At 37.3% G+C, this 16,064-nt stretch overlaps 2 protein-coding genes across 2 annotated transcripts; both read left to right on the top strand.

The window, feature by feature from the left end:
* On the top strand, positions 7–5,310 carry LOC109822223 (phosphatidylcholine transfer protein-like). Its single transcript, XM_020388423.1, has 6 exons — positions 7–129; positions 246–390; positions 1,937–2,197; positions 2,805–2,886; positions 3,519–3,715; positions 4,808–5,310. Exons 2-6 carry the CDS (start codon positions 256–258, stop codon positions 5,117–5,119), a joined length of 987 nt encoding a protein of 328 aa, XP_020244012.1. The 5' UTR covers positions 7–129; positions 246–255; the 3' UTR covers positions 5,120–5,310.
* Positions 7,345–13,249, top strand: LOC109821952 (aspartate--tRNA ligase 2, cytoplasmic-like). The gene is given in 11 exon segments (XM_020388127.1): positions 7,345–7,529; positions 7,532–7,887; positions 8,615–8,725; positions 8,878–8,991; positions 9,601–9,891; positions 9,965–10,075; positions 10,190–10,243; positions 10,973–11,052; positions 11,154–11,269; positions 12,202–12,316; positions 12,874–13,249. Coding segments are annotated over 11 exon segments (1,590 nt in total). The 5' UTR covers positions 7,345–7,414; the 3' UTR covers positions 13,001–13,249.

Here is a 16,064-nt window from a genome sequence, read left to right as displayed (position 1 = left end):
CGTCGTTCTCCTCCTCCTCCTCGCGTGGAAGCTTGTGGTCGCGTTCTCGAGGCGCCGTGGACTCACCCCCAGAGATTCGAGCTCGAGTTCTAATCAAAGCCCTATTCTAAACCCTAGTTCATTGCCTGCGTAAGATCCTCTCGCTTTTTGCCTAGAATCGACTTAAATTTGACCGTCGACTGATATTTGGTAATATTTAGCTATTAAATTGATCTTTTTTAAATTGTTTTTTTTTGGCTGTGTAGAACGTCGGGGATGATTTCGGATTCTGATTTGAGGGAATTGATGGGGGAATTGGATGTGAAGAATCAAGAAAGAGGGAGATGGGAAGATGTGACTGATAAAAAGAATGGTTCAATATCTTATAGTGCAAAGTGCTGTAGACCTCAGGTTTGCTGCTCTAAACTTGCAAGTAATGTCTAAAAACGCATTGAAATTATTTTGCACGTGTAGAGTTTTAACTATACTTTTTTGGTTTGCTATGTAAAGATGGCATCTTGTGAAAATTTGATACTTCTTTCATCCCTTTTATCAAGTATAATGTTGCAGACATCTAAATTTTTTTCACTCGTGTTTCGGCTGGTGATCTAGATACACAAAAAGTCAGTTTTCGAGGACTTTATGCTTAAATGGAGGTGGATGTATAGACATATCTTTTGAATGTAATCGTATGCGGCATTAGTTATGGTTTACTTGAAATTAGTTAATATTGGGTAGCTGTTTTATTTGCAAAAAGACAACTTGTCTTTTTTATATGCTCCAATTCTTTTTATAGTTCCTGCTTATATTTTTGTTTTAATCCTCGAATGTTTTGCTGAAGTTGTTTCTCCTCCATCTTGGATTTCCCAGACAATAGACCCATCACTTAACAAATAGACCTCTTTCTACCGCATTTTTAGATTGGCCCATGGCTACATACGGTACCCATGGCTGTAAGGTTTAACTGAAATTAGGGTCTGAAGCTATTCCTAGTATCATTTTACTTTTGGTCAATCGAAACTCCTTTTACCATCTCTTACATGCATAACTTCAAATGGTAGATGCTATATTCATGTATAAGAAAAAAATGTTACTCCAAGCATAATTACGATTGGAAGCCGTTGGATATAACTTACCATCAGTCGTCGCAGGAAAGTTATTGGAACCTCTGTTGTTATACCCTATGTTCATGTTAGAGAGAAGCAAAGTATGACCTGTAAATGTCATTTACTGGATTGTTCATTATCCTTTTTCAAAATATCGTTTCCATTTATTACATGCACCAAAACCATTTGTTTCCTTCAGCGACATTTTGATACATGTAAGCTCTTCATTCATATAGCATGTTAGAGAATGATTTGAAGGAAAGTAGGATGGAAAGACGGAAAATGTATTATATTGCACTTAGGCTTCAAGAAGGTCCAAGAATTTGATTATGTTGTTATCATCTTACTTGTCTGCCAAAAGAAGAGAGTATATGAAATGCAAAATTTTGATACACTTCTTTCAGTTTTCTGTATAGAGTTTTTAGTTGCAGTTTCTAATGAAAGCTATATTATTAAAGGCGCCTGTGGACGTGCAAGCACAAGTAGGCATGCAGCAGCTTTGCTTCGCCTCCAAACATCAAAATACTTCATACTGGATTTCATTTTGAGCCATTCATATAACAGCTTTCTCTAGAGTTATTATACAATTCATATCAATATATTTATTTTCTGAATTTTTCTAATTTTTATCAAATCATTTTTGAACTTTTGCCAACTCAGTCATGGGCTAGAATTGATAGAATTTCATGGGAAAGTCACTTTTTGTTATATATTAAATTTTGCTAGCAGTAGTTATTGTAGCCTGAGAATTGTAAATTTAGAAAAGCTTTATTTTCTCCTCATGTAGACCACCACTAAATTTTGAAGTAGCAGTTACAAAGAAATTCTTGACATTTACTGTTGCTGTTCAGGTTGGTCCCCTGAAGTACCTGAGTGTAACTATATTTGAGAAATGCTCTACAGAGCTGTTAAGAGACTTCTACATGGACAATGAGTATCGTAAAGAGTGGGACAAGACATTGATTGAATACAAGCAGTTGCAGGCAGATGAAACCAGTGGTACAGAAATTGGGTCAATGATAAAAAAGTTTCCTCTTCTGACACCAAGAGAGTATATACTGGCATGGCGTGTATGGGAAGGGAAAGACAAAACCTTCTATTGTATTGTCAAGGTAAGATATCCGTTGAGAATGTGGAAATTATGTTTGGTGTTGTAATCCTTTGATCATATCTTGTTTCATTCGTGCAATATAATTTGGCATATAACAAAAATGGAGTCATTTAAAGCTGGACACTTAACTTATGTTTATTTGTGTCATATTTTACTCTAGAAAACCATTGGTGTTCTGTTGTTTGGATCAACAAGGTTTCATGTAACGATTATTGAGTACAATTCTCAGCTTTACATGCATACTTGATACAGTTTGAATGCTATCAATTATATCATGTTGGCTCAAATTAGTTCTATTGTAACATTGTACGCTTCCATGTAATATTTATATTAGCATGTACCATAATAATTGCCATAGTTGGTAGCAGTCTTCTGGAGTGACGTTCCATCTAGAGCCAGAGATTGGCACAGAGAAGTGAGGAATGTAACGTTTTTGTTACACAATAAATGATCTAATTTGCGAGCCACTTTTAGGTCAATAGGCCCTTGCAGTTGTTTGGGTAAGTTTCACTACCTGATAGCTGCAATTCAAGTTATCAAAGCAATATGTCGAGTCTCCTTTCTTAATCTCAAATAATTCCTAATTCTTCTCTTTATTTCCATGACAGGACTGTGAACATCCCTTGGCACCACGACAGAAAAAGTTTGTTAGAGTTAATTTCTTCAGATCTGGCTGGCGTATCAGGAAAGGTAAGCAACATTCTCATATCAGTATTTATTGGGTTCACCAAGTTGCTCAATGCGTCAATGGCATATCTAGATATGTTTCCAGTTGTGGCCTTTATTGTAAAGGCTAGCAGCATATTTTTTTGGTTCTTACTGAGTTTGAAATACCAATTAGTTCAGCATAGAACTTTATGCCTCATTTGATTCCCAGGTGAGTGGGAGAAATGAAAGGATACTCAAGATACTGCTCTGCTTAATTGTGTTTTGAGAGGGCAAAAATAAACCCGGAGAAGATTATAGACGGGTGAGATTTAATCTATAATAGCGCGGAGGTGAGAAGAAACAGCTGTGTTTCTCTCTTTTCCCCCTTTGCTCCCTCTCCTAGCACAACAATCCAAGCACACACAGACATATCACAATATTTTTAGACACAAGCCTCAGTTTGGAGAAGGGACGATACAAATTCAGCCTTCATTCTCTGTCATCCATATTAGCAATGAAAATAACTACCTAAATTATGTAGATACTTGATTTACAAGTTTGACACATTGCCTCCTTAACTTTTTCTTGCTCTTCAATTATTCCTTGCTCATTCTCCTCATGTTACTTCCCTCATTTTAGTTCAATGCTGCTTATATTTATAAATGTGACTGTAGTACCTGGTAGAGATGCGTGTGAGATCACAATGTTGCATCAGGAAGATGCTGGCTTGAATGTAGAGATGGCAAAGTTAGCTTTTGCCAGGGGAATATGGAGCTATGTGTGTAAGATGAACAATGCACTACGTGAATATTCTTCTCCCATACGTAGCAGATCAACTTCAGTTGCTACCATGCTTAGGCTTATTAAAAAGGTTAGTGCCCTTCCACATCATGGAAGTTCTTTCGAAGAAAACAAAATTTTATTTCTCTGTAGTATAATCGTTGTCAGCATTAGTGTACCTATATCACATCTATTGCCGATATGTAATCAGTAGGAGAATAGCACTGGTGATTGAGTGTTCGAATTTTTTTGTGTTTTTTTTTTGTATTTCATTTTTATTTCCCTGTCGGATGGAACTTTGTGGCTATCACTAGGTAACAAGTGGTCCACTGATTTAGACTTCTTGGATAAAGCAGTTTAGGCTAATGCCAACTTGAGGGCTTACTGATATGTGGTTGTAGGAACCTTATCCATCTACTATTATTGGACTATCTTTTTCGGCTAATTTATTGTGATCAGATATATGTCTCACAGAGAACGATGTGACAGTAAATACCAAATTAGGATTAATGCGTCATTCCAGTAGACTTGGTTACTTCCCTTTCAGCAGTCCTTGTTTTGATAGTTGCTGGAGGGCTGGATGGAAGTATTTGTCTTCCAAAGTGTCCAATTTATTTAAATGTTTTTTTTGGTGGTTGTGTTCTGTGAAAAATACATTTATTTTGGAAAAAAATTCTTTACAGCAACTATGATCAATAATGCTTATAGATCAGAGTTGCACAGTAATTAACATGTACAAAAAATAAGGGGTTAATTGCGGATAGATTACCTGTAGTATCGCTGTTTTTAACTTACTACCCCTCCGGTTTTATTTTTGCAGATAGACCCCTTGAGTTTTTTTTTTGCTCTTTTACGCTCAGAGAAAGAGAGGATATTTTTTTAAAAGAAAGATAACCTGGAGATGGTTTGTTGATATGCACTGGAGGCCAGTTGATGTCTAATGAGAAGTGATGGTTAACTGGGGTTTGTCATTAAAATAGTTTGTTGGAAGCAATTAAGAATAATATAGTAGTGATTAACTTAATGGGGGAGATAACTCTTGTCAGACCTGAATGAAAATTAAGATTCATGTAGTCTGCTTCGAAAATTTGGGGTAACATTTCTGATATTGTTGCTATTCTGGAGAGAGAGCCATTTGAAAACTTACCAGGCTTTGGTAAAAAATTCTCACTTCCTTTCTCAGGTTCCTGATGTGATGGAGATGGATTCTGGAACAACTCACCAAATTCTTCCTGATATCATCCCAACAAGCAGCAACATACCATCAAAACCGACGCTATGGCAAAGCCCATCGAAGAAGAAACTTATAGCGAACGGCCTCCTCCTTCTTGGTGGCATCGCTTGTCTGTCTCGAGGAAGAACCACCCTCGGCACTCAGCTCGCCATGGCTTGCATCCTCAAGAAGTTCATGAAGCGTGGGCCCACATCGGATTCTGGTAAGACTGGGCCCGCGCGGATCCCAAAGGGCAAGCGTTCGATCAGGCATAGAGATTGATATGCAGTAATTTCATGTTCTTGCGAGGTTCAGACTTCGCCCTGTGAATATATGTGTTGTCGAAGGAACTCGTATTATACAGACTTTTTGGTTGCAGGTGTATAATGAGAAAAAGCTGTCAGCCTGCTTTTTTAAGAGGTCTTGAACTATTTGCTAAATTAATGCTTGGAAGTGTAGGTGCTCCACCAAAACTACTTATGGACTTTATGCGGGTTTTCACAAAACTATCCTAAGATCTTTTGCTGGGGACGATCATCATGAAACTTTTTCATCGAACTAACATGTCTCCCTGCAATTAGCTTGGTTTGATAGGAGGGGAGGCGAGGGGAGGGGAGGAACAAAAATTAGATTTGACTTTGGTAGGGAGTTTTTAGAGGGAGAGGTAGAGTGAGGGGAACGAGGGGACACGAACTAAAAAGTTACGGAGAGAAGAATCCCTTCAGATCGGGAGGGTTCAAGTGGAGAGAAAAAAAATGAACTACAAAGCATCCCTTCTCCCTTTCCCTTCAACCAAACAAGAAAACTTGAAAGGATATCCGTCCCTTCATCTCATTGCACTTCCCTTCACCTCACCTTCCCTCCTTAAACCCTCTACCAAAAGAAGTACCCTCTACGTCAGGTTTACATAGTTTTTGAATTCCCCATAAAAATGTAAAAATGCCCGTTTGGATGGACGTAACTATTAGAAGTAAGAAGTGGATCAAAGAGGTAACTTCCTCAATTATGAAATAAAAAGTAGCGGAAGCAGTACTTATTTTGTTTGTTTCATATGTTTTTAGAAGCAGCGGAAATAATACTTCATCGTCTTCTTTTATTTATTTGTTTGTTTGGATAGAAACTGGATAAATTATTTAAGATCATCTGCCCATGATAAATCTCTAATTTAAGTGGACCCTACTTTTTATCCACTTCCCCTCTACTTCTGAACTTTTATAGACGGGAAAAAAAATCTAGGAAGTAGGAGTGCCATCTAGACGCCACAGCTGCATTTATGGAAGTAGTTGAAGTAGGTTTTTTCGGAGAAACAAACATAATTTTTTGTTTGAAGTATGAGAAACTTCCTCTACTTTAGTTACCTTCGTGCAAACAAAGAGGCCTTAAGGTGGAACTATTTATGGCTAAACGACTTCAATTATTATTTTTTATTAGATCCTAATTTGTCGCGTAATCTTCACTTTTGTTCTTTCGATGATAATCTATTTTCACAACTAAAAAGACATTGTATTTCACTCGCATGCCAACACGAAGGCGAAAGACAAAAGGGTTTTTAAAAAGTAACTTTCGCACATCAATTCACTCCCACCTTGGCCAGCGGTGCCCTGAAGAGAACCAAAGTGCGGCTTCTTAAGGAGGGATAATTTGGTGGATTTTTGTCTTAATAAGTTCATGCTGGGTGTTTATGGGCCTTAATGACCTTCAAAAGGTTGTATAAGAAAACTATCAATGTGCGCCCTCCGCTCTGTGGAATAGAATGAGATGCTTCATGCTTGGAGTGCAAGCTGGCTTCATGCGTGGGGGGCAAACTGCTAAAAAAAATTCAAATCAGTGTGCGTGACAAAACCACTGCAATTGCTGCTGTTTATTGATTTGAAGAAATTTTCTAAATAAACATATTCAGATTTTTTTTAAATCGACCCTATTGAGTTTTTTTTATACAAAAACCGACCCGTTTTCTCGTCACGTCAGCATCGTGGTGAGAAAGTGGGTCGGTTTTTTTAATCCGGTTCTTAAATAGTCGGGATTGCCAACCCCGACTATTTAAGAGCTTGCAAATCCCCAATTACAACCCTAAACGTTGACATTATATGCGCTAAATAGTCGGGGTTGGCAACCCCGACTATTTAAGAACCTGATTAAAAAAAATAGGTCGATTTTTATAAAAAAAACTTAATGAGATCGATTTAGAAAATTTCTTCTTATTGATTTATTTATTTTTAAATGACTGGATTTTTTCCAAAACTACAACCGTAGCGGTTCAACGTTTGAATTAATTCCTTTAGGAAAAAATGTGTCCAAGCCCCAAAAGCAGAAACTTCATGTGATGAAACCCCTTGTATTTTCCGTCATGTGGATAAGCCCTAAATACGCACAGTATTGACACATTTTTCCCAAAAAATTATTAAACCTCAAAATTGGATTGTTTAAAAATTTGTCCGTAAAGCAACTGAAACAAGGGCTTTTCTGCAAAATGAAAAACCTCGCCCTATAAAATCCCTCCTCTCTTCGCCTGGTCTCCAGCGGTACCTTTTTCCTCTGTCGCTAATACCCTAATTTTTTCCGAACCCTCCAAGAAAAATGTCATCAGAACCCGATCCCCTCTCTCAAACTGCGGAAGACAACGCAACGATCAGCAAGAAGCAAGCAAAGAAAGAGGCAGCGAAGGCCGAGAAGCTCCGGCGAAAGCAAGAGGAGGTCGCGAGGTTGACCTAATGTCCTCCAACTACGGCGACGTGCCGACCGAGGAGATCCAGTCGAAGACCATCAGTGGCCGCAAGTGGACCGAGATCGGGTCTTTGACGGCTGATCTCGCCGATCAGTCGGTGTTGATTCGAGGCTCAGCGCAGGCGATCAGGGCAGTTGGGAAAAAGATGGCGTTTTTGGTGGTGAGGCAGTTTATGAGCACGGTTCAGTGTGTGGTGACGGTGGATAAGGAGTTTGTGAGTGCTCAGATGGTGAAGTTTGCTAATGGGTTGAGTAAGGAGTCTATTGTTGATGTTGCAGGGGTCGTTTCGATTCCGAAGGAGGCGATCAAGGGGACGACACAACAGGTTAATTTTTATTCTCAGAATTTTACTTCCGGTTTCGGGGGCGGAGAGAATTTTTATCCAGGTTAAGCACTGAGGGCCAGTCTGTTATTGTTAGTGCTTATAATAAGTTGCTTATAAAGTTTTTACCACCCTAAGAAGTCTAGTATAATTTTGAAAAATTCATATATTTTGTTCCATGTGAGAAGTGTATCACAATTTTTCATATAAGAGAAAATACAAATCAAGTTGTACACTGAAATAGAAGTGAGCATTACTGCGTTAGATGTATTAAACTTGAATATATGATACAAAACAAAATAAGAAGTGTATCACTATTTTTCATATAAGAGAAAATACAAATCAAGTTGTATACTGAAATAGAAGTGAGCATTACTGCGTTAGATGTATTAAACTTGAATATATGATACACAACAAAATAAGTAATTATTTAGCAGTACATATGCAAATATCGGTCGGTTTATAAGCACATAAGCCATATGTAATTATAATTTTCTCCTAATTCAGGTAATCATGCTATAGTAGCAATTATAGACACAATCCAACCAGGGATGTTATTTTTAAACGACATAATAGATTTGGAGGTGTAAGTTAGAAATATGAAGATTTGGGGGCACAATATATAATTAAGAGAATTGAGAACCTAATGTGATAAAACCCCTTCTCTTAATGCTGTCTTATACCAAAGAAGTAAAATTATTATTAAAAAAACATATTCTTGCTTCTGCAGGTGGAGATTCAAGTGAAAAAAATCTACTGTATCAATAGAGCAGTGCCCAACCTACCTATTAATATTGAGGATGCTGCACGAAGTGAGAAGGAATTTGAGAAGGCAGAGCTGGTAAGTGTGCAATTTGCATAATTTTTGCTTGTTTCTCTTTCTGCTAGGTCTGCTAAGTAACACATTTGATATGTTACCATATTATTTTATCTTCATTCATGAATTCCATAAGCTTTATTATTATGTTTATCCGGTATCCTCAATCTTCGCAGACGGGAGAGCAACTTGTTCGTGTGGGTCAAGACACACGGTTAAACTATAGAGTACTGGACATGCGTACTCCTGCAAATCAAGGAATTTTCCGCATTCAGTGTGAAGTTGAAAATGTAAGCATGTTATTTCTAGAATCATCTCTGGATATGTCTTGTTCTGACCTACTTCTTTATCTTCCATTGTTGATATATCAAACAGTGAAAATAAATGTTTCTCCCCATATTGGAAGTTCCTAGTTGAGTTTACAATCCAGTATCTAAAATTTGCTAATCCTTTGACTTTGTAAGTTTTATCTTGGTTTCTTGTTGGATTTTTATTAGTTGACTATTAGATGTCAATGCATGTTTAAGTTTCTTTTAAAGAGGAATTTATTATATAATTTACGTTAAGTTTTGTTAATAATATGAAAAGAATATCTTGCATTTGCAGCTGTGCCCATGTTGATGTACATATTTTTCCAACATTGTCGCCAAAAGGATGCTCATTTATCAGGAAGCAAGCTTTTTTCCTTGATAGTTTTGTAGAGATTATCTCCTTTTTCAAATTCAAGCTCGGAAGCAAGTCAGATAGGCATCTTTATAGCAGAAATATGCTGGAATTCCTTTTTATAGACCTATCATATGTTCATATGAATGTTAGTTCACATATGACAATATAGAAGCGTAGGATATAATATTTTAATAAAACTGACATGTTATTTGATCTGCTTCTCATATATACAGATCTTTCGACAGTTTATGCTGTCCGAAGGCTTTGTTGGGATTCATAGTCCGAAGTTGATAGGTGGATCGAGTGAAGGTGGTTCAGCTGTATTTAAGCTGGACTACAAGGGACAACCTGCCTGCTTGGCACAGTCCCCTCAGCTTTATAAACAAATGGCAATATGTGGTGGTTTTGGACGAGTTTTTGAGGTTGGTTCTGTATTCAGAGCAGAAGACTCATACACTCACAGGCATTTATGCGAATTTGTTGGTCTTGATGCTGAAATGGAGATTAAGGAACATTATTTTGAGGTAAGAAGCATGCTTATGCGTATTGCGATTGAAGAAATTTATCAGAATCATCAATCAATGCTTGTGTATGCAGGTAATAGATATTGTGGATCGGTTGTTTGTTTCAATGTTTGACTATTTGAATGAAAAGTGCAAGAAGCAACTGGAGGCTATTGACAGACAATATCCATTTGAACCTTTGAAGGTAAATGATATTAACCATAAGCACATGGAAAAAAATATATCAAGTTAAATTGAATTGGAAATTCATACTTTATTTTACTCACTTACTGGTTCCTGATTATTGTATTCCCTACAGTACTTGAGGAAGACATTGGTGCTTACCTTCCAAGAGGGGGTTCAAATGCTTAAGGTGCAAGCCTTCAAACTTAAATGATTCTTTTAGTATGTAATTTTCATCTTCGTCTGTTTCCAGATTTCAACTTCCCAAATTTCAACTGCGTATTATGCTTGTACTACCTTTGCATGTTTTAATTTAGTATATTCCTTTGTTTCGTTGGCTTCCAAATGTTGACTCTAATGCGATTAGAGTGATGCTTTTATTATTGTACTACAAGAAAATTTTCAATATATGATGTGACGGGAAAAAATGATCGGTATAGATGTTTGTTATAGGATGATTATCTTCAAGAACCAGCATTGGATTCGTCAATATAATAAATTGTTTTGAATCTTTGTAATACGTGAAATAAAGGTCCCATAAGGAAATAAATCCTTCATGGAGAGAAGTTGTAACTTGCATGAGACTATGAGTCTTGGTCACAAATATTCAAATACTCAGGTGGTTGCAATAAATTTAGAAAAGGGTCACAATACTTTAGGGTGTCCTAAAGTTCCTCCACCGAACTGTAGGTGGTGTTTTATCTACCTTATTCATTCAGAACAATGCACAAGTCCCCCCCACCCCACCCCACCCCACCCCACCCCAAAAAAAAAGTTGCTATATCTGCTTAACAGAGATTGAGGAGAGGGTGAAGACACGTTTTTTATTTGTTGTTGATTTACATTTGTCGTATACCTTTTCCATGTGTTTAACATATTTTCGTTCAGTTGACATTTTTAAATTGTCGCAAATTAATAGGAAGCTGGCGTAAATGTAGACCCTTTGGGGGACCTGAACACAGAGAATGAGAGAAAATTGGGCCGTCTTGTTCTTGATGAGTAAGTGTATGCTTTAGTTGTAGTTATCCACTAATTCAGTTTTGTCAGCATAATAACTGTTGTATATTGTTTACCCTAGTACCTCATTCTTATTGTCACAGGTATAACACTGAGTTCTACATACTTCACCGATACCCATTGGCTGTACGACCATTCTACACCATGCCATGTTATGATGACCCAGTATATAGCAACTCATTTGATGTCTTTATTCGAGGTAGGATGCTTTGTACATTTTTGTTTGTTTTTTATGCTGATTGTGTAAATTGTACATGGCTCTGAATTTAGGGTCCAAGTGGCATGAGTTCTTTAACTGTCCTGCAGATAACGGGTTTGGATCAATAATACTATTGTAAACCTGTTTTGATTGAGTACAGGACAGTAAATAATCACCCTAAACTAACCTATATAATCCCTGGTTTCAAACTTCACTTTTTAGTAATGAATTCCTTCTTATGCCTCCTTTTCTCTACAATGCCTTATTGCATAATCCCATTTTGATCTTGCTAATTAATTTGGACGATATGTGCCAAAAAGCATGATAATTCTGCTAACATGTTCTATTTCTTTGATTTCCTTTAATATAATTTCTGATGGTTGCTTCACGTCCTATTACTTTTTGGGAGTAAACTAGAGTTACATTTTAACATCATGTAATTTACCTTAGCAATTCATTTTCAGTAGTCCATAGCGCCTACCTATAAATATGAATAAACATCATGAATATGTAATGGATGGGCTCCTAGGAGAGGAGGCAAGTATGTTTAGTAGTGAAGGTTTTTATTTATTTAGAGCAATCACATTCAGGAAAAACCCACTTCTGAAGTTTTGGGATATTCGTGCTATTCAACTATCTATTTTTTATGAGGTACCTTTTGCGTTACATTTGTCTGTACAAAAAGGATGTGTAGCATCTGGATGCTGTTTAGTTAGCTCTCTATCCAAGTTGGCTCTATATCTATCTGCTAATATCTGTCCATCTATCTAGCTACACACACAAGCGGACACACCCCATTCTAAGCCCAAGGTTTTGGCTTTAAAGACAACGGGATTGTTAAAACATTGTGCAAAGTATGGAAGAATTTGAAATACTTAAAACATATAACCTTTTATGTTTTCTGTTCTAACTTGGTTCTAAATATGTTAAAGGCGAGGAGATAATCTCAGGGGCTCAAAGAATACATTCACCTGAACTTCTGACCTCACGCGCTAAGGCGTGCGGAATTGATGTGAAGACAATATCAACGTACATTGATTCATTCAGGTAAGCCTTTCTAATTTGTCAATTTGCTCCACTTGGTCGTGTTATAAACAGATTCAGTTATATGTAATTGTTGATACCAGATTAGCCAACCATTCATTTGGTTAAAGCTTAGACAAGTACATTCACAACAAAAAACAAAATAACCTTCCCAAATACCTTTGGTTGTTTGATTTAGGGCTAATTTCACAAAAAAACCTCTGAACTTCGTGTACGTTTTGCACATAACCCCTTGAACTTTTTTTTTATCTCACAAACCCCCCTGAACTTTGGTGCGTCTTGCAAAAACCCATCAGAACTTAAACTGTTCTTGCTGGACCCTGCATGTAATTAGCATGTAACTAAAATGTTCTTGAGAGAAAACCCCCAAAGGCCAGGGTTTTTGTCATCGTGAAATTAGCCGTTTGATTTATGTATCTTTAAGGAACTAAGACTTTTACCATGCAAATTTAGGCATCATGACAGCAGATATATTCGTAAAGATTAGTTGTGTTTCTGAGGCTGACAAGTAAATGCAATGCTTGTAATTTTTATCTGTGGTAAATATTTTTTTTCAATAGGTATGGTGCTCCTCCACACGGTGGATTTGGTGTGGGCTTGGAGCGTGTAGTTATGCTGTTCTGTGCCCTTAACAACATTCGCAAGACGTCACTCTTCCCTCGCGATCCACAGAGACTTGTTCCATGAAATATTGCCCATCTGCTGCTGGTTCTCTGTTCCAAATCTTCATGCTGTTTGCATTCTTGACCTGAAATGATTGGTTGAGAAAAGTTTTCTTCTGTTCATTATATGCAACATTTCTATGGCTCTTCAGTAGCTGATGTATGAATTGTAATTTTCTAAGCACATCTTAGCTGAAAAGAGAATTGAAAGGATTATAACTGTGGTATTGTATGGAATTTTTAGTAATGCAATTTTCTATATTTCTTTGTTGAATCACTTGATTAACCGAAAATTGTCCACATGAGGAAGTTTACTAGGATATGAATAATTGGTTTTTCAATGGAGAAACTTCACTCTGTTGAACCCTTTTTACTTGCTGCGTAATATTTCTTCTTTCCCGTATCGCTGGTGACGCTGTTTGTTGTTTGATGATGGTTTCTAGCATGTCATCCTACAATTATGCAAATATGCATGTTTGGCCTCATATTTTTCGGTATTTTCACTCATACCCTTCAAGGCATATTGGTCACGGCTCTTTTCTGGCGTCACCTGTTAATAACAATGAAATTTGGGGAAAATGTGTACAGGCCCCAAAAGTAGAAACTTAATGTGATGAGGCCTTTCATAGTTTTCCCCATGTGAATCAGCCCATTGATGTGTGACATTTTGTACTGCAGCCCTTTTTTATTAATTATTACATGCTAGCTAAGCTAAAATCCCCAAATTATCCTTATCCACTCTCCTCAATCCCTCAGACCTAGCACTCATATCCTCTCTCTCTCATCTCTCTCCCTCTCTCTCTCTCTCTCTCTCTCTCTCTCTCTCTCCCTCCCTCCTCTCTCTAAAATTAAAAGCTTTCTCAAGCTCATCACCCTGGCCCTCGCCCTCCTCGCCGTTGCCGCCTCCGCTAAGGCCCCAAAGGCTCTCCTCGAGTTCGCCGCCGCCTCCCCTCCTCTCCTCCATCCGTCCTCGTCGCCGTAGATCGCCGCTGCTCCCCCGTCGTAGATCGCCGCCACAGAGCTTGAGGAAAACGCTCGAAAAGCTCAGGCAATTGAAGACTGTTGAGGAGTACAGTGAGATGATCCGAAGGTATGATGTTAATGGAGATGGTGTTTTATGCTTTGATGAATTTAAGAAGATGATGCTACGAGAGTAGGTTGGTTTTTGAGATTGATCTTTACCGTAAATGATGATGTTATTGTGCCCTGTTGAGATTTGGACATTACTTTTTCTTTTTTCTTTTTTTGAGATGACTTTGATCAATTGAGGGTTCATGTTGACAATATATCTACATTTTTAATTTCTCACATGACTATGGATTTATCCTTATGAGCTTCTGTATTTGTAAATTGTGCTCGATTCTGTTATGAATGTTTTTTTAGTCACCAGGACGAGACGCACAGAGCATTAATCCATTAGCTAGAAGAAGAAAAAAAAATGTTTGACCAGCTACAAATAAATGAACGATTTAATTTTAAAAAATAGTCAAAAGTTGTCCCCATTTTTCCACTTTCACGAGACATCCACGCCTTTTTGGAGGAAGCTGAATTTGCAATAAACCTAATGTCCGCAATCTTTTTGTATTTTAATTTCGAACAAATTTTTAAAATAGACCACTTTTAAAACTTAATTAGCAAAATAAGCTGAAAAAATATTTAATTATCAAAAATCGTTGTAAGCTGGGACGGTAGTTATAAATCGTTGTTATAAATGAGGATACAGTCATGTTTTTATAAATCGTTGTTAATTATATTTGATAATAGTTATACCTAATGATATGTTATTTCTAGATGCTATCGTGGTAGTTCTAGTAGCCCTCGAGTTAGTTCTAGCTGCTACAATTGTTAATTCTGGCTACTAAGTTAGTTCTAACCGCTACTTGTTATTTTTGCTTCTACCTACCTTCTATTACCCTAGTTCTAGCTTGTATACAGCCAGTGCTAGCCCACACCTTGCTAGTTCTAAACTCAGCCCGCGTTTTTTACCTTCACACTTGTTAATTCATGCTTCTACGTTAGTTCTAGCTTCTATTACCCTAGTTTTAGCTTGTATATAGCCAGTTCTAGCCCACACCTTGCTAGTTCTAAACCCAACAAGGGTTTTTTACATGTATATTTGTTAATTCTAGCTTCTAGCTTAGTTCTAGCTTCTATTACCCTAGTTCTAGCTTGTATACAGCCAGTTCTAGCCCACACCTTGCTAATTCTAAACCCATAGTTTGTATACAGCTAGTTCTAACTCACACCTTGCTAGTTCTAAACCCAGCCCGTATTTTTTACATGCACACTTGTTAATTCTAGCTTCTACCTTAGTTCTAGCTTCTATTACCCTAGTTCTAGTTTGTATACAGTCAGTTCTAGCTCACACCTTGCTAGTTCTAAACCCAGCATTTGTATTTTACCTTCACACTTGTTAATTCTTACTTCTACTTGCTAGTTCTAAACCCAGCCCATGTTTTTTACCTTCACACTTGTTAATTCATGCTTCTACGTTAATTCTAGTTTCTATTACCCTAGTTCTAGCTTGTATACAGTCAGTTCTAGCTCACACCTTGCTAGTTCTAAACCAGCCCGTGTTTTTTACATGCACGCTTGTTAATTCTAGCTTCTACCTTAGTTCTAGCTTCTATTACCCTAGTTCTAGCTTGTATACAATCAGTTCTAGCCCACACCTTGCTAGTTCTAAACCAGCCCGTGTTTTTTACATGCACGCTTGTTAATTCTAGCTTCTACCTTAGTTCTAGCTTCTATTACCCTAGTTCTAGCTTGTATACAATCAGTTCTAGCCCACACCTTGCTAGTTCTAAACCCAGCCCGTGTTTTTTACATGCACACTTGTTAATTCTAGCTTCTACCTTAGTTCTAGCTTCTATTACCCTAGTTCTAGCTTGTATACAGCCAATTCTAGTCCACATCTTGCTAGTTCTAAACCCAGCCTTCGTTTTTGACCTTCACACTTGTTAATTCTAGCTTCTACCTTAGTTCTAGCTTCTATTACCCTAGTTCTAGCTTGTATACAGCCAGTTCTAGCCCACACCTTGCTAGTTCTAAACCCAGCCCGTATTTTTTACATGCACACTTGTTAATTT

The sequence above is a fragment of the Asparagus officinalis genome, chromosome 1 (assembly GCF_001876935.1).
Source record: "Asparagus officinalis chromosome 1, Aspof.V1, whole genome shotgun sequence".
Lineage (NCBI taxonomy): Eukaryota > Viridiplantae > Streptophyta > Magnoliopsida > Asparagales > Asparagaceae > Asparagus > Asparagus officinalis.
This window is presented reverse-complemented; position numbering and strand designations above follow the sequence as displayed.

Excerpts from the sequence above, each read along its gene's own strand:
- LOC109822223 (XM_020388423.1), top strand. The coding sequence starts at position 256 with ATGATTTCGGATTCTGATTTGAGGGAATTGATGGGGGAATTGGATGTG. Across the intron at positions 2,198-2,804 it reads CCTTCTATTGTATTGTCAAG|GACTGTGAACATCCCTTGGC; the intron begins GTAAGATATCCG and ends TTTCCATGACAG. Across the intron at positions 2,887-3,518 it reads TGGCTGGCGTATCAGGAAAG|TACCTGGTAGAGATGCGTGT; the intron begins GTAAGCAACATT and ends ATGTGACTGTAG.